The sequence below is a fragment of the Garra rufa genome, chromosome 14 (assembly GCF_049309525.1).
Source record: "Garra rufa chromosome 14, GarRuf1.0, whole genome shotgun sequence".
Classification (NCBI taxonomy): Eukaryota; Metazoa; Chordata; class Actinopteri; order Cypriniformes; family Cyprinidae; genus Garra; species Garra rufa.
Window position 1 is genome coordinate 32,544,623 of NC_133374.1, and position 25,950 is coordinate 32,570,572.

At 36.9% G+C, this 25,950-nt stretch overlaps 1 protein-coding gene across 1 annotated transcript in view; it reads right to left on the reverse strand.

The window, feature by feature from the left end:
• gab2 (GRB2-associated binding protein 2) overlaps positions 1-25,950 on the reverse strand; it is a 123,105-nt gene that overhangs the window by 21,799 nt on the left and 75,356 nt on the right. The window contains exon 3 of the mRNA XM_073817372.1: positions 342-573. Within this exon, the coding sequence (XP_073673473.1) occupies positions 342-573 (232 nt within the window). The remainder of the gene's footprint in view (positions 1-341; positions 574-25,950) is intronic.

The window sequence follows — 25,950 nt, forward strand, 5'->3', positions numbered from 1 at the left end:
TTTATAATATTGCTACAGATATACCCATGCTACTTAAGACTGGTTTTGTGGTCCAGGGTCACAAATATCATTATATATTTACACAATAATTAAGTATATTCAGTTGTTTTAGGGGGAATCACACCACATTACATTTTACAACCTGAAGTAACTGTGCCTACCCTAAAATGATCTGATATTTTAGGAGATTTATTGACCTTGATATAAATTCTGCTCTTTTCCTACATTACATCGCTTGAAATAAAGTGCTTCCAGTACTGAAGACAATATCTTGTTAGTTTTTTCGGTCTAAGCTATAAGAGGTGTAATATGAGCACATCCCAAGAGAATATGGCTCTTACCGTGCACTCTCGCTCTTGCGGCTCATGCACTGATGTAGGAAGAGGTAGTCCTGAGGAGCACTATTAGACAGAGTACTATGGGAGTGGCGTACAGGTATGTCGAATGTGAACAGCATCGGCTGGCTGGAGTGGGCGGGAACAGATGTTTTACGTTCACCAATCAGCGGGCCCAGAGAGCCGCCCAGATCATTAGCCAAGGAGCGGGAAATGTGGGTGGTTGACGATCTCTCATCTGTAAGAAGAAACAAGAAAAACAAACCTTTAGGAATCTGAGATACACAACAAGTGGAATTTAGACAACCAGTTTTGGTTTCATTTTAGGATATTGTGAGTCACCTCATAACCCTTAGGCATCGTCACAAAAGCAGCAGGCCATTGATCATCTGAACGTGAGAAGTTCACCATATTTGATTTATTGACCCTGAGCAACATGCTGCTTTTTCGGATCTATAAAGTTCAATAACATAAGCCACATTTAGTATGTTTTCCCGCAGTGATCAATGAAGTTAAGAAAAAAGTCAATTGAGGATTTTGGGTGGTAATGCATTCCTAAATTTAGTCAATATAGATGTCGCATCTGTCTTCACAGAAGACTGCAAGAATTATTATTCTAAAGCTGCAAGTCAAGCCACTTGATTGGTATCTGTTTTTCTACGTCACCGCAGCGCTATGTGAACATCATGGCCTTTGCTTTGGGCTGTTTCTCTGTGACATCCCTGATTTGTACTGTATGGGTTTGCCAAAGAAAAATCTCAGGCCTCTGAACTTAAAATAGACCAGGCGGTGAGCCAAAACCAGGAAGTGCATATGACCCTCCTCCTACAACCACTCCGATCTGCCCCTGAGAAGGGCAGAGAGTAGAGGGCAAAGAGAAAGACACACAGACAAAGAGCGAGAGACAGAATGAGGAGGCAGAGTGGGCGGAAAAGCAGGTCTACTGCACTTGCACTGTAGTACTGCTTACTTGCAGCAGTGAGGAGCAAAACTTCTATCCACACATCCTGGGAATTGCTAGGCACATTACACACTGAACTTTAACTATTGTGCTCTGTTTCAAAACTAAGCTTGCTGCCTGCTGCTCACAAAGGCAGCATTCTAACCATGAGTGAGCAACTCATGAGCTAGCATGCATCATGCAAATATCACTCGCAGAAGAGTATATGACAGACTCAAGTAACATATGGTTAAGTTGACATTATCATGTTCCTAAGCTAATGCAAGTCATCATTATTTCTATAGCACTTTATACAATAAGATTGTGTCAAAGCAGCTTTACAGTAATAACCCTGTTGAAAAAAATAGCATATGCTGGTTAGGTAGGTTTTAATGCTGGCATGCATGTTTTAGCTGGTTTATGCTGGTCCTTGGATTGTTTATGCTGGTCCTTTGCTGCCCTGCTTAAATAAAACTGCTAAAACCAGCCTAGGCTGGTTGGCTGGTCCTAGCTGGTTTAAGCTGAAAGTAGCTGGTCAGGCTGGTTTTAGCTGGTGGTCTCCCAGCCTGACCAGATAAGACCAGCCTGGCCAGGCTGGGAAAGTGGCCAAAACCCCTCTAAAACCAGTCTGCTGACCAGCTAAAACCGCCAACCAGCCTATAGGCTGGTTTTAGCTGGGGGTTTTTTCAGCAGGGTGGTTTATGCTGGTCCTTAGCTGGTCATGTTGCTGTTCAAGGACCAACATAAACCAACAAAGGACCAGCATAAACCAGCATCCCAACATCAAAACCTACCTAACCAGCATATTCAGTTTTTTTTTTCAACAGGGAAACACAATCATAGAAGAATCAATTTTGAAACACAACTAAGAAGACAGATTCAGATTCTTCTGTAAAGCAGCTCTAGAAGACAATATTGTTATTATTTAGCTCAAGTTATTTCAGTGTTGCTTCAAATCAGATCTATACGAAGGTGAAGTTCATCAATTTTGAAACAAGTTCAATTCACCTACCGTATTTACCATTACAATATCAATTCCCTTATTAACAATTAAACATGTTTTACTACAAATAAAGCCCAAAACATGGTTACTATATTTAGACCATGGTAGCCTAACCACAAATTAACCGTGGTTTTGCTACACTAACCATAGTTTAACCATGGTGGTTAAATGGTAATCAATACACCAAAAAACACTGTTACTACACTTTTACTATAATAAAATCATGGTTAATTTTTGTAAGGGTTCATTACCGTATTATAGCTGCTGTATAGCACATAGTTGAAGTCCAAAAGTTAACGTGATATTCTAAAAGTACAAAAATACAAAGCACAGACAATATTGAGTTACAACCCTGCTGAAAAAAAACAGCTAAAACCAGCCTAGGCTGGTTGGCTGGTCTTAGCTGGTCTCCAAAATCAAAAAAAGTGGCCAAAACCCCTCTTAAAACCAGCCTGCTGACCAGCTAAAACCAGCCAACCAGCCTAGGTTTTTTCAGCAGGGAAGAGTTTCATGTTAGCATGTTGCTAAGTTAACAAAATATTCTAAGCACAAAAATAAACAGCACATGCAAATACTGAAATATAAGTGTTTGCCCCCTGTTGAAAAAAAAGCATATGCTGAAGTTTTTGAAGCATGGATGTTGGTTTGAGCTGGTTTAGCTGGTCCTTACCTGGTCATGAGCTTGTTTAAGCTGGTTTGAGATGGTCATGTGCTGGTCTTAAGATGGTCCTGAGCAGGAGCTAGTTGCGTATGACTATCTTAGGACCAGCACATGGCCAGCTCAAACTAGCATCTATGCTTCAAAACCTACCTAACCAGCATATGCTGTTTCATATAGCATGTTGCTAAGCTAACTTGATGCTAATAAGTTCAAATAATACATAGAACACACAAAACATGTTAACATTAAACTTTGGAACTCAATATTTGTGTATTCTAGGTTTTGAGCTTAGAGTATTTATAACGTTAGCATAATTCTCTAATAAGCAAAAAACTATGTCCATATTGTATGTTTTTAGTTCAGGTCTCCCTGCTGAAAAAACCAGCATATGCTGGTTAGGTATGTTTTGGTGCTGGGATGCTGGTTCTTTGCTGGTTTATGCTGGTCCTTGAAACCACCACCCAACCTGTTATGTTGAACTTCAAGTTGAACTCAAAAGTTGGCAGCCCTGCTGTATGTTTGTCATATTACTTTGATGTGTACTGAAGTATGTTATACTGTTTTATGTTTTACATGCCAGGCGAGTTCAGGTTGATCTTTTGTTTGACGTCCAGGATTAAGTTTGTTTATGTTTTTGGGTCATCGCCTTTGGAAATAAAACTGCACTTAGGTTTGCTATGCCATCATCTTTGTCTGCTTCATGCTAGCCATGTTACAGTTAATGCGTTTGTATTAACTATTTTTGTATTGATATGTTGCAAGACTGAATAGAATACAAGTAGAATACAATTTGTTTCTACTCTGTCGAACATTTTCTATTGAGCTTGTTGCATTCTGGGATTATCTGTGCTGCCAATGCTGCTAGTTTGACGAAAACAAGGTCTTAGAAAGCAGCATAATTTGAGCTTTAGAATCTGTGATGCATTAAAGTTATAGTTAACCCACCCAAAAATGAAAATTACCTCATGATTTTTACTTACCCTCAAGCGTATATGACTTTCTTCTTTCAGACAACTGAGGGACTCATATGCAACTATTACAGAAGGTTCAAACATTCACTGACGCTCCAGAAGGAAAAAACGATGCATTAAGAGCCGGGGTGAAAACTTTTGAACAGAATGGAGATGTGTTCCTTTTTTCTTATTTTGCCTAAATATTATATATATTTTTTCATTTAGTATTGCCCTTCAGAGGCTACAGAAGATACTTACATGTTTCCCAGATGACAAAATAAGTTAAATTTACCCTGATTTTCAAATTCAAAAAGTTTTCACCCCCTAGCTCTTAATGCATGGTTTTTCCTTCTGGAGCATCAGTGATCGTTTGAACCTTCTGTAATAGTTGCATATGAGTCTCTCAGTTGCCCTCAGTGTGAAAATCATACAGTCATTCTTGGAAAGGGTTTAAATACAAAAATATGCTGGAAAACCAAAGAATTCAAGAGTTCAGGCAAACAAGGAACTCATGCACAACTATCACTAAACAAAAAAACAGCTGTGGATCATTCAGGTAAGAACACAGTATTAAGAATCAAGGAGATGTAAACCTTTAAACTCTTGGACTATATCTAAACATCTTTATGTGAAATATCCGATTCAGGTCAGTACTAAATAAACAATAACATGCATTTTATATGATACCCCTTATTTTGGTAAAATAATTAACATTTTTCAGATTCTGAAAGGGGGATGTATACTTTTGACCTCAACTGTAACTAGAATGGCTTGAGGGTGTGTAAATCTAAGGGTTAATTTTAAGTTTTGGGTGAACTATCTCTTTAAAACAGTCTAGGCTAAGTTGAGTTAGCTGGGTTTTAAAGTTTAGTGAACAGACTTACTACAAATGTTACAACTCTTCATAGTTCTGGTTGGTCATTGGGGTCTGATTGAAGCTTGTGCATGTATGCGATAACAGTTCGGTACAGAGGATGGGACTGATTTTGTGTCATAAATAAGGCCACACTGCTGCCTGGGGCACAGACAGCTATATACAGAGTGAAGATAGAAGATAGCCCTTCTCTTTTCCTGTCTTCTAAACAACAGAACACGAGCAGGCCAGGCCACAGTGTCAGGGGTCTGCTGTAGGTCCTCAATTAGTCCATTGTTTCTCAGGAGCCCAAAGCTCCCAAGGCTACATGGGGCAGAACTCCTCCAGTTGCTTCAGAGAGCTCTGTATATGCACTCAACCATGACAGGGAACTCAGAGTCCACTAACCGCCATTTCTGTATTGATCTGGTGAAGGAGCGCACTCAGTGACCCTCCTCTGAGAGAGGGAAAGTGAGACGGAGGAATGAGGTGCTCAGATTGAGATGGTTTGCATCTGTCATGTAATATGGACTAATGCAATGAGGTAAAGGCATTTTAGAGCAGGGAATGGCACACGGTTGTGTTGCGTTTGATTATCTTGAAGCTAATCACAAATGTAATGGCAAGTAATAAGGAGACCCCACCCATGAAAGATCTATGATGGCTCAATGACAGAATAAGGATGAGTTATAGACCTTCTGTTTTACATTGACTTGACCATGTCAAGGAAGTTGGTTGGTTGATCAGCTTCCGTTTAAATAAACCAAAAAAAACATGGTTCTTGGAAGTTGTGACAGATCTTTTTTTTTTTATGATGATCTGAGTGAAACAGATTATTGAAAAAAAAACTAAATGTAGGACTTGGTTCTATGGAAGCAGACTTGAATGCAGAACTGTGGTTGAATGGCTGAAGTTTAATAAGACTAAATGATTGATAAATCTGCAATTTCATCAGATGAATTGAACTATGAATTGACCAAAAATGGTAATGTAAAAAATGTTTAAAAAAATGACACGAACAAATCATTTACAGAAAGATCAATAATATGCATTTAGAAAATAAGGTCAATTTTCATTTCATCCAGAATTTAATAAAAAGAACAAAATGAAAACGTTGTATTGCTATACATCTGGTTAACATACACTGCCAGTCAAAAGTTTTTGAACAGTAAGATTTTTTATGTATTTTAAAGAAGTCTCTTCTGCTCACCAAGCCTGCATTTATTTGATCCAAAGTACAACAAAAGCAGTACAATTTTGAAATATTTTTACTATTTAAAATAACTGTTTTCTATTTGATTATATTTTAAGATGTAATTTATTCTAGTGATTTCTAAGATGACATTTTAGCATCCTTACTTCAGTCGCATGATCCTTCAGACATCATTTTAATATTCTGATTTGCTGCTCAAAAACATGTATTATTATTATTATTATTATGTTGAAAACAGACAAGTATATTTTTTTCAGGTTTCTTTGAAGAATAGAAAGTTCAGAAGAACTTTTGTGACATTATAAATGTCTTTGTCATCACTTTTAATCAATTTAAAGCATTCTTGCTAAATAAAAGTATTAATTTCTATTATACACACACACACACACACACACACACACACACACACACACACACACACACACACACACACACACACACACACACACATATATATATACTGACTCCAAGCTTTTGAGTGGTATAGTGTATAATGTTACAATAGCTTTTTATTTCAGATAAAAGCTGATGTTTGGATCTTTCTATTCATCCAAGAATCCTGAGGAAAATGTACTGTTGTACTGTTTTAAATATTGATAATAATAATAATAATAATAATAATAATAATAATAAAAATGTTTTTTTGAACAGCAAATCAACATATTAGAATGATTTATGAAGGATAATGTGACACTGAAGACTGGAGTAATGATGCTGAAAATGTAGCTTTGATTGCAGGAATAAATTACATTTTAAAATATATTTAAATAGAAAGCAGTTATTTTAAATAGTAAAAATATTTCACAACATTACTTTACTTTTGCTTTTGGTGTATTTTGGAACAAATAAATGCAGGCTTGGTGAGCAGAAGAGACTTTAAAAAACATTAAAATTCTTACTGTTCAAAACTTTTGACTGGTAGTGTACATGGATTAGATTGTAACATTTAAATAATTATTATTTTTACTTATAATTTACTGTTTATTCAGCCACCTAGCTACCACCTAGACCTTAAACAACATAAATTTGCAAAAGGAGCACAGTTTGGGCTAAATTTTAAATACTCTCAAGAAATCAAAAACCAAAGAGTGTTTTTTGATATGGTATGCTATGAACAGAAATTTCAATATTAAATAACATATTTAAATGTTTCTTTAAAAATTAATTGAAATTGATAAAAAGACATCTTATCTAAAGACTAAAAGTCTACAAAATCTAAATTTAAACCTGTAAATTAACAAAATGTCATATTGAATACATTTATGAAAATAATCTTTAATTTTAATATATACTAGAATTTAATATTTTGTTAAACAACGCACAAGCATGTTTAGTTGTGATCCCCTCAATCTGAACCCCACCGTAGCCTATACATCACATTTTGTCTTATTGGGAAATCTCAATCTAATACAATTAGTTCGCTCGGCCTCAGGAGTCCAAAATTAGTAGGCCCGGTGTGGAGAGAGGGACAAGGCAGCCTTTATCTTGATCTCATTTCCTGTCCATGTTGCCTCACTACAAAAGTCATCCAAGGACAGAGTCTAATGTGATATACATTGAATACAAAATTAGGCATGACCCAATGATAACATTTTATCTCGATGTAGGAGGGAAAACGGGAAAACACGTTCAGCACAGAGAGCAGAGATACTTTTGAGGTTAAAAATGGAATCTGTTAGATATCGGAATATCGGAATACCAAAAAATGCTTATCTCTCCAGGAGCGATATTAATAAAAGGCCTTTTGGAAGGAGTAACCCGGCTCGCTTTCCTTCCAGAGTGGCTTTTTATGCCTGGCTGGTTAAAAGTGAAAAGCAATTTTCCTAACAGTGTCAGTGAGAGACAGTACTTAAGGAAAAGTGCCTTCAGGGGTCGAGGGCAGAGTCCAGAAAATTGACTTCAGTTATGACTTCTCCACCACAACCTACGGCCAGACAAGACAGGCTGCTATTGTCTCTCGGGTCCCATGAACACTCAGACAACAATACGTCAAATCCCAAATGGCATGCCAGGAACCTTTTGCATTCCTTAAATTGGGAGAATCCATTTTCCTTAATGAGATTGACGTCAGCCCTTAATAGCATCTCTGGTCATTTTGGGGTTACTCCTCGGCATAATGGAACGGCTTATCAGGGAACAACAATACTGGTGGTGTTACGGCCCATATGTGCTTATCTATTCTGGCTTCTAGTATGTTAGTGCCCATCATAGTAATCTCACTAACTATAAAAATCAATCCATTTAACAAGGAACAGGAAAATCTATACCGCACCATTTTCTATTTTACGCATTGCAGCATCGGTGTTATTCATACTGTATTTTGGATTTGGTGACTTCAGTGACTATTTAGGAGAGGTGTACTATTGCTTTAGGTGATTTACAATTTTTGCCTGGTAGATGAAAAATAGGAATATTCAGTACAAGTCAAGCACAGCTGACAGTATTGGCATAATGTTGATTACCAAAACAAACAAACAAATAAATAAATAAATAAATTAATTAATTAATAATCCTATTTTTCATTTAAAAAAATATATATTTTAGGCATTACGACAGAAGTGAATGAGTTCAAAAACATTATAATACTCAATATTCAGAAGTATATGCACGAGCAGTATTGCTATTGTAACTATAACTAAATCCACAAAAATCATTTTCTGTAATTGAAATAAAAGCTAAATTAAAATATAGATATTAGATGAAATAATGTGCACTTTAAAAACTAAATGAAATAAAAAACTAATATAGCATAACAAAATAATGTAAAATAAAAAATGAAATCTGAAAATATTAAATATTTATTAATATTAATTGAAATACTAATAAACACTACAAAAGTATAACACGTAAATACTAAGCATGTTAACATTATTATTATTTTTTTAAAATGCTATTTTTTCTCAGAATGATGAGATATAAACAAACAATTCTGACTTTTTTCTTAGAATCACATGATATAAACTCACAATTCTGAATTTTTTCTCAGAATTGCTTGATATAAACTCACAATTCCGAAAAAAAGTAGGACTTGTGAGATTTAATCTTGCAATTCTGACTTTTTTTTTTTAATTGTGAGATATAACCTCGCAATTGTGTATTATAAAGTCCAATTTTGAGGGGAAAAAGAATACGTTCTTAGAATTGCTTGTTTATGTCTCACAATTATGACTTAATAACTCGCAATTGCATGTTATAAAGTCAGAATTCTGACATATAAACTCGCAATTATACGAAAAAATCACAATTGGGAATTTACATCTTTATGTTTTGCAATTCTGACTTAAAACTCGCAGTTGCAAGTTTAAATCAAGCAATTATGGCTTTATTTCTCAGAATTGCAAGTTTATATCTCACAATTCTGAAAAAAAAAAAAGTCAGAGAGAGAAAAGTCATTTTGAGAAAAAAAAAAGTTAACTTGCAATTGCAGTAAATTCAATCTGAATTGTGAGATTTACCTTTTTTTTTTCATTGGCGGAAAAGGGCTACCATAATTTACAGTTAAAAAATACACCAGTTTAAACAAAGACTTTTCAAGATTTTAACAGCTTTTAAATTCTCAAAAATTGTCCACATTAACTTTCATTGTAACTGCCCACCGTAACCTCAAGTTTGTGTTTTTGGTTCAAGAAAAAACTATTTTGGTTTCACAAAGAACCATTCAGTCAAGGGTTCTTTAAAGAACCATCTCCTTCTTCCCTTTTTATAATCTGAAGAACCTTCCTTATGGAACCATTTTCTTTAAAAAAAAAACAAAAAAAAAAACGAGGGAACAGTCATATTTATAGATCAGAATATCATAGCCATCTTCTGCTAGTTTAATTAGTAACATTTATGGTCATAAACTGGTCCAAGTTGGTCCAGATGGTTGATCAGCAGGACTACCATATGGTGAGGCTGGGGTTGAGCTGGTTGACCATCTTGGTCAAGCTGGGTAGGCCTGGTAAACCACTTCAGACAAACAACAATCAGCTACCATGTGCCAAAAGCCACCTTATGCTAGTATGCCTTTTGTTTTCTATTAGGATGATGTTGAACATTTCTTTATGAGGCACATAGGGAAGCTATAACAGTAATAGCCACAATAATTTCAAACATATGCTGCAAAAGGAATCTACAGGGGAAAAAAAGGTAGGCAAGCTGAGAGAGAGAGAGGTCAATATGAGCATCATGTTCCAGTATTAGCCCCTTGATCACATTGCCCCCAACCCCCTCTCATGCAGTCTCTGCGTCATGTGAGCACAGCCTCTGACCACACAACAACATCAATTAGACTCAGTAGCTTTGACTGATCAATTGGCGGGACAGCCGTGCTTTGTCAGGCCCAATAAATCATCTGGTTTGGTGTGATTTCATTCCTACAGGAGCTGCAGCCTCCAGTGTGTGCTGCATTTCCTGCAGATGTTTTTACAGTAGCAGCATATGCTAAAGCTAAGAGATAAACAGAGGTCAGGAGAGAGCCAAAGTCAAGTTCACTGCAGACAGACAGTGTTTCATACAAACATGCACAGCATGATGGTTTTACGTACAAAAGCTTGCCTTTTATTCAGCTAACGCTAGTGCTGTGGCAATTCTATTTGTATTTTCTATGAAATTGAGACTTACTAGCCACTGTATTACAAAATCTTAGCACCATTTGCCTTCTACAGTTAACATTGCACTGTTATATTTATAAATAAACCAGCATTTTTGGGTTTTACAGTTTTGAAATCGGTTTTGTACCCTTGTAATACACTGAACACCACCAAAAGCAGGTGGTAAGGAGAAAGTCACATGATTAATCTAAGCTCATCACAAGCAGCTTTTAAATACTAACATTTATAGAAGGTGCAAAGTTTCATTCACACAAACACTAAACACTATCATGTAATACACGTTACTGAAATAATGCAATAAACATTAGTTTAACAACATTAGATGTAACATACAACCCTGATAAGAAAAAAAAAAAAACTAAGAAGAAACATAGTTATTTCAACAGAAACACATCAAATGTGAAATGTAATGCGCGGAATTCTAGAAGTGTCAATTTGCATTTTTTCACTGTAAATCATACATTCCTTATCACTTCCAAAAACTGTATACTACTGTAAAATTAATGTAATGTCCAATACAGTTTTTCACCATATATGAATAGGTTTTTATGGTAGCATTTTTACAGTCTTTTAGTGTTAAAATCACAGTATTTTTTTTTACAGTGTGATTAGACTTTTTTCTCATTTAATCAACTTTTTGATAAAGAGTGCTATAGCTACACTCCTAAAAATAAAGTTGCTTTAAAAGGTTTTTCACAGCGATGCCATAGAAGAACTATTTGTGGTTAAACAAAGAATTATTCAGCCAAAGGTTCTTTAAAGAACCATCTCTTTATTACCTTTTTATAATCTCAAGAACCTTCTTTCACCACAAAGAACCTTTCGTGAAACAGAACGGTTCTTCAGATGTTAAAGATTCTTTATGGAACCATTTAGACAAAACTTCTATGGCATCGTGAAGCACCTTTATTTTTAAGAGTGTACCAAGTCTTCATTTTATGTTTCCTTATGTTTTTCTATTATTATCAAAAAAATTTTTTTTTTTTTGCATTTTTAAATTACATGTTCTTTTTTCTATTGTATTTCTTAGGACATCTGTTATTGTTCTGGAAATATTTGTTATTCATTTCTTGTGTATTATGCATTTTTTAAATTGCTTGTGTTTTTTTAATATGATTAAATAAATAAATAACAACTTAATCTTAAAAAATTACAATATAAACAAACAAACAAACAAACAAACAAACAGATGGATTAATGAAAATAAAAAAATATATAATAACAGCAATAAATAACTTAATCTTAAAACAAATTTTATCAGTTAATCAGTTAATAATTTAATTAGTTAATCTGACAACTAAATTTAATAACAGTAAACAATAAACAAACAAAAACAAACAAATACATACTGTTAAATGAAAAAAATAATAATCTTTTAAAAAAAACTATTAAATGTAACACTTTAGTTTAGGACCAATTTTCAATATTAACTAGTTGCTTATTAGCATGCATATTACTAGTATATTGGCTGTTCATTAGTACTTATAAAGCACATAAATTTAAATATTAGTAGTTTAGTGAGGCAAAAGTCAACAATAATTAGTTAACAGTGAGAATTGGTCTCAACTAAAGTGGGACCCAATTAAAGGGATCTTTTTTTTGTTTTGGGGGTGCGTTCGAAAAACGCATTATTTTTCACATAATTTACATTGTTACAATAGCTTTCTCCCCAGCCTGGCACAAATGGCTTGATTAGTTCTAGGTTTGTTGAAAGGCCTGCCTTCCGAAAAACCAAATGTGTTGTGTTTGATTAGCTGTCCCAAAGCGTTGTGATTGGCGAACAGCTTAGACGGCGTTTCAGTCTTGCCACGCCCCTTCCCAAAGCAGCAATTTCCGTGTAAAACTGCAGAAGATAGATTAAAGTGATTCTTACGTTTTAAATATGGATGTTTTCTTACAAAAACACATTGGATCGCTCCTGGGAGTGCCAGGATTATTTTAAATATAACTCTGATTGCATTTGTCTGAAAGAAGGAAGTCATATACACCTAGGATTCATGGAGGGTGAGTAAATAATACGCTACAGTAGTGTTGGCCCTATCGTCAGCCTGTCATAGCTGGAAGGCAGGCTGGTTTTAGAGGGGTTTTGGCCACTTTTCCAGCCTGGCCAGGCTGGTCAGGCTGGGAAACAACCAGCTAAAACCAGCCTGACCAGCTTGGCCAGGCTGGGAGACCGGCTAAAACCAGCTACTTCCAGCTTAAACCAGCTAAGACCAGCCAACCAGCCTAGGCTGGTATTAGCTGTTTTTTTCAGCAGGGTAATACGCTACAGTAGTGTTGGTCCTATCGTCAGCCTGTGAGATATCTACTCTGCTAGCTATCTACTATGATGAATAAATTTCTTACCACACACTGCACACGTCTACGGCACGGCTTCGACGCGACCACTGATGACTGTCACTCTAGTTAATGCTCGTGTTTACATCAGCCGCGGTTCCAGCACAGATACTAAAGTAGTTTACGGACACTTTAGTCAATGCTCGCTTTTATACGAGCTGCCCTGCAGCTAGCTGAAGCATCCCAGAAGTAGCTGTCCATGCTACATCGCTAAAGTCAAGCAAATACCCCACCTTGTCCCTCGACACACGCCAACGATTCGAATTTCCGTAGGAGGGATTTATTTGAATGATATTCTAATGGATCGCAACGTGACATCATAGCATCCGGAAAACAAACGCTGTAGTCAAAAGGAGCTGTTCATTCTAGTTCTTGAAAAGGGATTTAAAAAAACCTAAATATCTCCCTTCGGAGTGGACTTTGAGAACATACACACCACACTTAAACTTTTTCACAAGACATATCACTGGACTTTCCAACAGAAATGAACACTAGAGATGGTAAAACAGCAAGCATGTGTAATCGTTTTCGTACACAGTTATTATTACAGCTTTATATGTTTCACTTTGTGGACGTAATAAGCTTTCGGTAGCTTAGCTGGCGCGAATTTAGACTTAGAATGTGGAAAAACATGACTCACAATGAAAGAGCTGAAAGATGAGAGATCGAAAAACAAGCTAAAACGGCATGCTTGCGATTGCGTTTTTACGTCACTTTTGCTTTTGTTTATACTATCGGGTAGGTTTAGGTGTATTGCAGATGGTATGCTATTGTAAAACCTCACTGAGCATTGGAGTTATAGCGCCAATCAACTGCGGTGACACAAACAAAAACAACGTCACAAAAAGTACCATATGTATATTCATCTGTTCAGGGGGATAAAAACCTACACTGTTTTAGCGACACTCAGTGGACATTTCACATCAAATATGTCACGAAAGATACATAGATACATATTTAGTTTTCTTGTGGAAAAGTTCCTACAGGTTTTCATCATGAGATCAGGTTGAATCAATTCCCAATGGATAATATCAAGTCAGGCCCTACATTTTTCTCACTAAATATTCTGTTACACCCAGAAATACATCACATTACAAACAAAATAACATTACATTGACTTTCAATTGAACTAAGCAATGATACAGCATTTTAAACATCTCCTCTCAAACAGAATGCACTTTGGGTCATGTCTTGATGATCTCATTGTGTTTTTTAGTACATCCTAGCAACCCTATGTTACAGACAACATGAGTTTTACTACATTCTTAAAGCCAGGAACTGGAATTGGAAGTGTTTGTGTTTGTCTACAAGGTACTCTATCATCCCTTAAGTACAATCTCGAGTGGGAGAGTTTTCTTCACACCTGGCATAGCATCTTCAAATAGAAAAACCAGACGCTCTATTTTTTTTTCCATCATAACATACGAGTTCCACAATAACAAACCCACGATGTTAGCGGAATACTGAATATGATTACTGCAAGTAAGCATTCGAGCAGATGTTACAGCCTAATGGGACCAGCGTCACCAGAAGAGATGTATTTGTTTTCAGTTGTCATTGTCTGAACAAGCCCTCTTTCATCTCATTTTGTTTGGTCAGGAATTACAAAGGCTTTGTGCTGAGGTGGCAACTTTGGACAGATTTCATTTGAGGTTTCTTTGACGTTTTGGTTCGCCTGCAATGCAACCGAGGGGTAATTAATCAACATCGACAAAATAAAGGAAAAGCGAATAACCGTTAGGAAATGCTTCCAAGGTAAGGCACGACTATTGAGACCCTTGGCAGCTAAAAAAGGCAACTGTTTATGGGAGAGTATCAACACACAGAGAAGTCCTATGCCACACACAGTGTGTTTTGACTGAACATAAGCTCATGAATGAAAAGGTAAACAGTGTAAAATGTGAGAGCTGATTCTGACATGAAGTGCCTTTAGAGGAAACAGTGCAGTGTGGAGAACGTTCACAGTGTGTACTTGATTACTGTGGGTTGCTTAGTCTCATCTGCTGACACTACCGTCACTAGATAACAGTGAAGGTTGAGGTTAAGGAAATGGAAAGTTCTCTTCTATCTGCAACTACTATAAATATGTTTTACAGTTTAAAGGGATAGTTCACCCAAAAATGAAAATTCTGTCATCGTTTACTCACCCTCATGTCATTGCAAACCTATAAGAGTTCATCTTCAGAACACAAATTAAGATATTTTTTTAAATCTGAGTGGTTTGTCACTTCATTGGCAGTCTACGAATCTATATGAATTAAGTTTTTTCCAAATTTGCTGAAGAGACTCTTGCTTTATATGATGAACAGATTTACTAAATTATTTAGCACAGCTTAGCATAGATCATTGAATCCTATTAGACCAATAGCATCACGTTCAAAAATGACCAACGAGTTTCCATATTTATTGTATTTAAAACTTGACTCTTCTGTAGTTATATCGTGTACTAAGACCGATGGAAATGCAAAGCTTCAATTTTCTAGGCTGATAAGATTAGGAACTACACTTCCATTCCGGCATAATAGTCAAGGAAGTTTGCTGCCGTAATATGGCCGAAGCAGGCGGAGTATTATCAGAAATGAGTTCCCAGCTAGTTTAGCATTTGCACATGTGCTGCGTGGTATTACTGCTCCTGCTTCGGCCTTATAACGGCAGCAAACTTCCTTGACTATTACGCCGGAATGGGAGTGTAGTTCCTAATCTTATCAGCCTAGAAAATTGAAGCTTTGCATTTCCACCGGTCTTAGTACATGATATAACTACAGAAGAGTCAAGTTTTAGATAGGACAAATAACAAAACTCGTTGGTCATTTTTGAACGCGATGCTATTGGTCTAATAGGATTCAATGATCTATGCTAAGCTATGCTAAAAGTGATATCGCCAGAACAGGAGAATGGCTGAATGGATTTCAAAACGGTAAAACTCAACTTATTAACTCGGGGGGAGTTGGAGAATGAGCCTATTTCCAAAAAAAGTGGAGTGTTCCTTTAATGCATGGTTTTTCTTTCTGAAGCATCAGTGAGCGTTTGAAGCTTCTGTAATAGCTGCGTATGAGTCCCTCAGTTGTCCTCAGTGTGAAAAAAATGGATCTCAAAATCATACAGTCATCGTTGGAAAGGGTTCACACAAAAATGCAGAAAATCCAAAGAATTTGTGGGACCTGAAGGATTTCAGGAGAAACAAGGGATTAATGAACAACTACCACTAAACAAATTCAGGTAACAAAACAGTATTATGGCGAATGTGATCAGGACACAACAAGCTGGGATTGAACCTGAATCTTTCACTTGAGCACCACAGCTCATGCCTCTGAATTACGTTTATTAAATGGCTAGGCCACTATCTTTAACTAGTCCCACTTTATATTAGGTGGCCTTAACTACTGTGTGTAGTTACATTTAAATTAATCATTTGATACAATCCATTTATTGTGCACATGCATGTTTTTATATTGTACTTATATTTAAACAAATACCTGCATGTAATTACATCTACCTACCCATAAACCTACCCATACTACTAAACCTGTCCCTAACCTTATCCGTATCCCACCTCAATAGCAGCAAAAGTGTTGTGCAATACAATATAAACACAAGTACACTGTACTTATTTTTTGATGTTAATGTAAGGCCACCTAATTAAAAGTGGGACCCTTTAATCTACATTCATATAAGTTATATGCAGTCACATAAGGAGACACCTGTTAATGAACATACAGTGCAATGTAGAATTTTGCTGTTTTCTCATCCACTCATGAGAGTCCAGGTGTCTCATTCACGGAGAAGCGAATAGCTGGAATTCTTTAGAGCTTGGTGATGTAAATGCCACTATGATTGATAGAGGCTCTCTGCTCTTTCCATTTTCATTTTGACTCACTTTTCATCCACTCCTGGTAGCCAAGACAGATTTTACATAAAGATCTACGAGCACACCACGCACAGAGCAAAATTACATCCGTCTTTTCATTTGTCAGTGACATAAATGTGATAACTGTGCTATTTCTGAACGGATGATCTCACCGGGCATTAACGGCCAAGGGTAATATCCCTGAGAATGTGGACTCTACTCAAGTCTTTACGAAGAGTCTACATCTTTACAATGTTCTGTGAAGTAAACACATTTGACAAATGTCACAATGGCTGCATCTGAAATTGCACACTCTCTGAGTAGATGTTTATTTTGAATAAGTCAATAATTCACATCTGTTAACAAAACACATTCTGCACAGTATGAATGTGATCTGGACGTATTACATTCGTCATGTTGCTATTGTCATGTGACCTACCAGCATCAATTGCGCCAGTTTATAACTCCACTCCCGTGGCCTCATGGGATAGTAAAGTGTCCATTACACTCTTAAAAATTAAGGTGCTTCATGATGCCATAGAAGAACCCCTTGTGTCTAAATAGTTCCATAAAGTACCTTTAACATCTGAAGAACCTTTCTGTTTAACAAAAGGTTCTTTGTGGCCATAGAAGGTACTTCAGATTAAAAAAACTTAAGAAATAGATGGTTCTTTAAAGAACCTTTGACTGAATGGTTCTTTGTGGAACCAAAAATGGTTATTCTATGGTATTGCTGTGAAGAACCTTTTAAGCACCTTTATTTTTAAGAGTGTAGATGCGCACTTCAAAGTATCAACAGTAAAGCAGGTCATCTAGGTACTTTTCACTAACTGTTATGAATGCTGTGAATTTGGACAGACTACATATTTCAAATACTTTTTTTTGAATGCAGCCACTGACTTAAAGGGATAGTTCACCAAAAAATGAAAATTGCCCCATGTAGTTATATAAAAAATGTCCTTTATAATGGCAGTGAATGTCTGTAAGGATTTAGGTCCAATAAAGTGCATCCATCCATCCATCATAAAAAGTACTCCACACGGCTCCTGGGGTTTAATAAAGGCTTTTTGAAGTGAATCGATGTGTTTGTGTAAGAAAAATATCCATATTTAAAACTTTATAGACTGTAAACTCTAGCTTTTGCTAACTGTTGTAGGCACATTTATGAGAGAGTGGCATTCCAGCGGATGATGAAGGACACTAGAGATTTGGTTTATAAAGTTTTAAATGTAGATATTTTTCTTACACAAATGCTTCGATTCATTTCAAAAGGCCTTCATTAACCCCTGGAGCCGTGTGGAGTACTTTTTATGATGAATGGATGCACTTTATTGGACTTCACAAATCTCAATGCCCATTCACTGCCTTTATAAAACTTGGAAGAGCCAGGACATTTTTTAATATAACTCTGATTGTATATACACCTAAGATGGCTTGAGGGGGGTAATTTGAATTTTTGGGTGAACTATACCTTAAATTTAATTTAAAGCTGCTTCCTGTTTGACTTTCTAAGTATGTTTATTTTTGAACTCTTGCTTTCATGCTAATAAAATTGGCCAAGCTGTTCCGCGTTCGTCACTTTTATGTTCGCCGCCACGTTTGCCTACGTCATCCGCTGGAACGCCACTCTTGTGAACGTGAATACGACATTTAGCAGAAACTAGAGATTATGGTTTATAAAGTTTTACATGTAGATATTTTTCTTACACAAACGCATCAATTCATTTCAAAAGGCCTTAATTAACCCCTGGAGCCGTGTGGAGTACTTTTTATGATGGATGCACTTTACTGAACTTTGAAATCTCAACACCCATTCACTGCATTATAAAGCTTGGAAGAGCCAGGACATTTTTTTTTTATATAACTCCGATTGTATTCGTCTGAAAGAAGAAAGTCATGTACACCTTGGATGGCTTGAGGGTGAGTAAATAATGGGCTAATTTTCCTTTTGGGTGAACTATACCTTTAAGTCTTTTAAAATGTATTTTTATTTATTTTTGCCAGATAAAGCTGGGAAGAGCCAGGACATTTTTAAATATAACCTCTGATTGTATTCGTCTGAAAGAAGAAAGTGGCTTGAGAGTGAGTAAATCAATCCCTTTAATTTCATTTAAAACTTTTATTCATTTTTAAAATATGTGACCCTGGATCACAAAACTATATTTGTAGCAATATCCAAAAATTGATTATCGATTTTTCTTTTATGCCAAAAATCATTAGGATATTAAGTAAAGATCATGTTCCATGAAGATATTTAGTAAATTTCCTTTTGTAAAAACAGTAAACACCCTAAGATTCCAGATTTTCAAGTAGTTGTATCTCGGCCAAATATTGTCCTATCCTAACAAACCATACATCAAGGGAAAACTTATTTATTTGATGTATAAATCTTAATAAAAAAAAAAAAAGTACCCTTATGACTGGTTTTGTGGAGCAGGGTCACATATAAGTAATTCCTTTTTTTTCAGGATTGATTTAATGGTTGAATCAAATTTTAAAAATCATGAAACATGTCTAAGTAATAAAAAATCATAAAACTTATATAAGAACAATTTATAAATGTAACAAAAATATATTTTTAGGGTCCTGTGTTTATTATTAGTCTAAAATAGAGCTTTACTGTTAAAAAGTAAAAATGTGTGATGTTCCTTAAAAATATTTTTCAGATTATTATTATTATTTTAAGAAGTACATTCTACTCTTCAATATTAGCATATTTCTTTCACAAGTCTGTATTCTGTCTAAACTGAACTTTTATTACAATGCGTCTTGAGTTTTTGTGTGTACATGATATAGGGATACTGTAGATTTATCAAATTAAATAGTGAAATGCTTAAGTGACTCTCAGAGTGGCTCTGGAGATAAAGTTTATGTGCTCTCTTATACACTGTAAAACGTTTTTACCAGTTAAAATGCCTTAAAATGTTAAGTTAAATCAACTTAAGTAATTTCAACTCACAAGTTAAATCAACTCATTTTTATTGTAATAAGTTAAAATGACTTGTAGTTTTAAGCTGATTTAACTTAAAATTTTAAGGCAGCTGCTGAACTAACTTTTTAAGTTGAATCTGGTGAAAACTTTTTACAGTGTAGACGGCAGATGCTGAAGTTTGAGTTTGAGTCTTTTTGCGACATTAGCCCACATCGCAAACTGATTTAAGAAGCTTGAAGAAGACCAAAACCAAACTAAAATGCGTTTACAAACAAAATAATTCTGTTAAATACAACCTGAAGCAAAATCGAAATTAGACCTGAAAACCTGGCCTGCAATCCAAGAGGTTGCCGGGTCCCATCGGGCTCAGCTCGGGTAACAGAGTTCAAGTATGCTGTTATGGCAATGAGCATGGGGATTCTGGGATGCTGAGCAGCAGAGCACTGAGTGGCATCAGCAATCTGACCCCAAAGCAGCATGGCGTCTCGTTATTTCAACAAAATCGATAAGATTGAAGGGCATTTTGTGTGTGTATTAGGGAGGGGCCATTCTCATGCTGCACTGGGCTGGCTTGCCCTTGTCTAACCTTGGTGTTTGTCCCATGAGCAGCTTGCTATCCCATCCCATCCCCATGCACCCCAGCCAAAACCTGACAGACAGATCAGAGCATCGATAACAGCCTGCTGCTGTCGCACCATCCCCCACTGAGGCAAACACACACACAGACTCAAAGTTCTGTCCTACTGAAAGGACCTGTAGTCTCCACCAAGCATAATCATAAAAATAAAATGCATTTTAACACAAATGCATCAACAAAAAAACTAACAAGTAGTATCCTTAATCTTAATAGTTTTATCAATCAATGCGTTTCAACGTCATGAGGGAGAGTAAATGATGAGTTTTAATTTTTGGGTGAACTATCCCTTTAAAAAGTGGCACATCTTACCCCACTATCCCTAACTGTCATACCACCCATCCCTATTAACAGACAAGCTTGTTTGGACACACATGAACAGACATAGATGAAGAGACGTATTATTCTTTGCGTCATCACAGGGAGGGCAAGACTTATGCTACATTACTCAAACAAGCTCTTCAGTAAACACTTACTGAGAAAATAAAACCTGGAGGCAGACACTCGGGCAGACAGATAAGAGTCACGTCAGACTTAGGCGCTGAATCATTGTTTTGACTATGCAGAGTCACAGCACTGCAGTACTCAACTTAAACCAGCAATGTCTGTTTGAAAATCCGCAGACAAAATAACTTACTAGCCTACTCATCAAGGGAATCCCCCAATCTTCCCAGTGGACAGGGTTTGAAATGTTAATGTTTTTCTTTTATTCTTTACTTTGATGCCAGCAAAATATAAATAAAGTGGGGGGAAAAAACTGTTAAGGATTTTTTTGTGCCGGCTAGACTTTTTTTATTCGATCCAGACTATCAGATTGTTTTGTTTATGTTTAAGTTGTGAGTATACCATGATAAAATGCAACAGGGATAGACATAACATCACTTTAAACAACCAACGAAAGTGGCCTCGTTTAAAGTGAACACATTTTTGAAACGAGAAGTAAAAGTTGTGCAGTATCTATCAATATCAATAATCTAAGGCCAACAAGCGTGTAGCATTAAAGTCAACATAAAATGGTATTTGCATAATCTGATGTGTTTCCGAGTGAAACAGGATATTCACTGGAAGGAAATGTAGAACAGGACTTAATTTTATACACTGGGAGTTCGTGAAGTGGACGTTACATAACAAATAAAGCCAGGTGGTTGAAAAATAGGAGGGAAGAATATTTTGGTCACAGATCCCTATTTAAAAAACAGCATACGCTGGTTAGGTATGTTTTGAAGCATGGTAGCTGGTTTGAGCTGGCTTATGCTAGTCCTGAGCTGGTTATAAACTGGTTTTGAGCTGGTTTAAGCTGGTCATGTACAAGTCCTAAATGCTCAGGACCAGTTCATAACCAGCTCAGGACCATCTTAAACTCGCTCATGATCAACTAAGGACCAGCTTAAACCAGCTGCCATGTTCAAAACATACCTAACCAGCATACATGTATGCTTTTTTCAACAGGGATATGTAAGAAAATGTTTTGTTAAACTATAAGCCATCCTTTTTCGCTGGCTTATATTTATACATACGCACATTCTTGAGATGATGAAGTTTTATGTAAATGTAAGCTCATTGTGAAGCGAGACATACTGTAAGCATTTTGCGATACTTGGAAAAGAACGTAAAAGCACAGATGACCATTACTTCTCACACAAGCTTCACATTGCTTACGTTTATACATAAAGTCGTCCGTCTTGTGAGTGTGCAAACAATGGTTGGCTGGAAGCGATTGTTTATACTTAAAAACAATACAGTTTTACTATTTTTCCTACATCTATTGTTTCACTTCAGAAGACGCTGACTCATGCATTGGTTTATGGATTATTGCGACAATATCACAATCAACATCTTCACGCTTGCACAGAGATGGGTTAATTATATAAAACTTTGCGCTGTCAATCGATTTAAAAAATAACTAATTAATCACATTTTTTACTGAAATAAATCACGATTAATTGCTATGAATCCCACCTAACATTAAAGTTTTTTAAAATATAATTTTATAAATATATATATGACTGAAGGTGAGTATTACTGATATCAATATACTGTTATTTTTTCATAATATTTAACCATTGACTATAGTCATTTAACACAAAATAAGATATTTTTGATGAAATCCTAGCGGCATTATGGAGAGTATCATGATACATGCATGCACTTTCCTCTAAATGTAAAGAAAGCGAGGCACACGCACAAGTACCAGCAGCACTCATGCAGCCCCAGACCATGATGCTACCACCACCATGCTTGATTGTAGGCAAGACAATTTTCTTGGTACTCCTCACCAGGGCATCGCCACACATGCTGGACACCATCTGAGCCAAACAAGTTTATCTTATAGTCTCATTAGACCACAGGACATGGTTCCAGAAATTCATGCTCTTAGACAGGTTGTCTTCAGCAAACTGTTTGCAGGCTTTCTTGTGAGCCAGCTTCAGATGAGGCTTCCTTCTGCAAACTGACTTGTTGCAGTGTGCGGCATATGGACTGAGCAATGACAAGCTGACCTTCTACTTCTGCAACCTTTAAAGCAATGCTGGCAGCACTCGTGTTTTTTGAAGTGAGGTTCTGCACCTGATGCACAGAACGAGTGCTCAACTTCGTTGATCGACCCTTGCAAGGCCTGTTCCGAATGGAATCCATCTTGGAAAACCTCTATATGACCCTGACCACTGTAGTGTAATATGATAATTAGGACATGTGGCTTTGCATGGTTAAACAACATACTGCTGTTACCACTTTTGTTGCCAGCTATTTTGACAATAATGGCTGTATGTTCAGTTATTTTCAGAGGACAGTAAATTTATACTGCTATACAAGCTGCACATTGACTACTTTAAAATATATCCAAGTTTCATTTCTATAGTATTGTCCCTTGAGAAGATATACTAAAATGGTTGCTGAAATGTGAGGGGTGTACTCACTTTTGTGAGATACTTTATATCTGGGATGACTTGAAGGTGAGTAAATGATGAGAAAATTGTATAAAAAAGAGCCATGACAAGAAAAAAAGGAAGTTGTTTAAAAATACAATAAACATTTTGACTTCACTGGTAGAGTCAAAGGTTGAATCAATGAAGCCAGCCTTAAAAAGAGCTAAAAATCCTCCAATGTCTGCTGCACCACCTACACCATTCATAGTTCAACAAACATTGGCGTATTCTCAGCGTGGATGAGATTGGTAAGAACATGTTCAAAGATCTCCCACTGTTCAGCTACTACAAAGGCCACAACCTCAGAAATCAGCTGGGAAACTTTTATCAAGAAAAATAAAACAACACTCTGGACCCCTTAACAGACTTTTTCCCATGTAAATGCCTTCAAAATGGATTCATTTCAGAGTATCGCTAGATATAGGATATATAGGATATAAAACGAGAAACCCATTACCTGCTCATTAGTGAATGTTATTTATTTATGTCCTTGCGGCCTCCAAATAAGTGCTTAAGTTCTCAATAGGATTTTTCGATTGGCTTTTTGCAGAAAATAAGCTCTATGACCAATAAAACATTGGTTCTTACATGTTTGGTTGATCATGATAATCTTGAATCCTAAATACAATCGTCAGAAGAGATAACAAGCTAAATGTAGACTATAAACAAACTATACAATTAACATTTTCCTGAAGGTTTGAGGTAGAATAGAGCAAGAGTGCAAGTATAAACACAACAAGGCTGTGAAAGTAAACTCGTTTGTGGATTTTGGCCTACAAAAATATGTAATTTCGACATCACTCTGTGTATGGAAGACCAACATATAGCTAAAACTCTCTATCAAACAGCACTGACGAGACATGAGGAGAGCAGACGTCTGTTCTCCAGTGGCCAGACACTTCGCTGACACCAATCAATCTGCTGAACTTTCTGTGGAAACTTGCACGAACACAGTGGGGTGAGGATGTTGAAAAAACAGAGACTTCACAGTGTGAATATGTACTGTAGATGGATTTATTACATGAACTGTGTACAGACAAAATGAGGAACTCAACTAAATATATGAGCTTCTTGTGTACATTCATTGCATGTACTGTATAATGTTTCTATAAAGATGTCTAAGTATATGTTTTATACTCTATCAAAGCAGCTTTTGCTAAGCATTTTAATGTAAAGTATATGTACCAGTATATTTGTAGCAATAGCCAACAATACATTGTATGGGTCAAAATGATCAGTTTTTATTTACAAAAATCATTAGGATATTAAGTAAAGATCATGTTCCATGAAGATATTTAGTAAATTTCCTATTGTGAATATATCAAAACTTAATTTCTGATTAGTAATATGAATAACTAGCCTGGAAAAATCCAGACCCTAATCTATTAAGATTAAGGGTCTGGCATTGAGCAATGAAAAGTGTCTAACTGGAGGGGCGGCACCAAGCATGCATTTGAAACTCTCACTGCACGCAATTGGATAACACCATGACCAATCACTAAGTTTTCACTAAGCCCCATACGCTTAGCTACCAGCGGAGCTAACTGATGGATTAAACTCTTGCCGTATCCAGTCGGCAAAACAGCAAAAAAGTCCTTCTTACAAAGGAACGATTTGAGCGCGGTTTTCTGTTCCTCTTTTATATGAAAAGCCAAGTCTAACTCGTTCATTGTAGCGGCCAAAGCCATTTCAAACAACTGGTGTTCATCTGTTTACTAATGATTCCGGACGTCGGAGCGCTGTCATCATCAGCTTAGCTCGCCTCTGGCCCGCCTACATCAGATACACCGATTTGATTGGTTCCCAGAACTGCTTACGTAATGCAGTAATGTGTCTGAGCCGCGTCATCGATCCCGCTCAGCTAGATGCTACCCGTTTCCGAAGCGCCAAGGACCCAATGTAGTGCTGGACCAGGCGCACCAGCGTCTTCCTGATCAGGAAGAGGGAGGGGCCATGTCTCGCCAGAGCTGGACCGGCCCCCAAGTTGCCTCTGTTAAGCCTTCATTCACCCTGTTCTGTTCCAAGTGCCGAAGGCTGCTAGCAGTGTGTTTAGGCCTTCAAACCCTTCTACCAGTCTTAAAGGGACATCACGTCTTAGTCCGCTCGGACAGCATGACAGTCGTGTCCTACATAAACCATCAGGGGGGTCTTTCATCGAGACGTCTGTTCACTCTAGTGGAACGTCTCTTGAAATGGGCCCAGCTAATCCTGCGTTCATTGAAAGCAACGCATGTACCAGGCAGGCTGAATCAGGGAGCAGACATGCTATCTCGGAGCAACGTCTCCTCAGACGAGTGGATGCTCCATCCCGAAACGGTTCAGGAAATATGGGCTGTCTTTGGCAAGGCGAAAGTCGACCTTTTCGCCTCAGAAGACAATTTTCATTGCCCAATCTATTTTTCAAAGGATCAGGATGCGCTGGCCCACGATTGGCCCAACCTCCTTCTATATGCGTTTCCCCCGATCGGTCTGATACCACAGGTCATCAGGCGAATCAGGGAACAAAAACTCAAAGTCCTGTTGGTGGCCCCATTCTGGCAGAACCAGCATTGGATCCCAGACCTGCCTCGGCTGCTCTTGTCAGCCCCCTGGCCTATTCCACTGAGACGAGATCTCTTAACACAGGCGAACAAAACGTTATGGCACCCTCAACCGGAATTGTGGGCGCTGCACTTATGGCCTCTCGACGGGAGCCTGGACACCTTCCTGAGAATGTCTTAAGCACT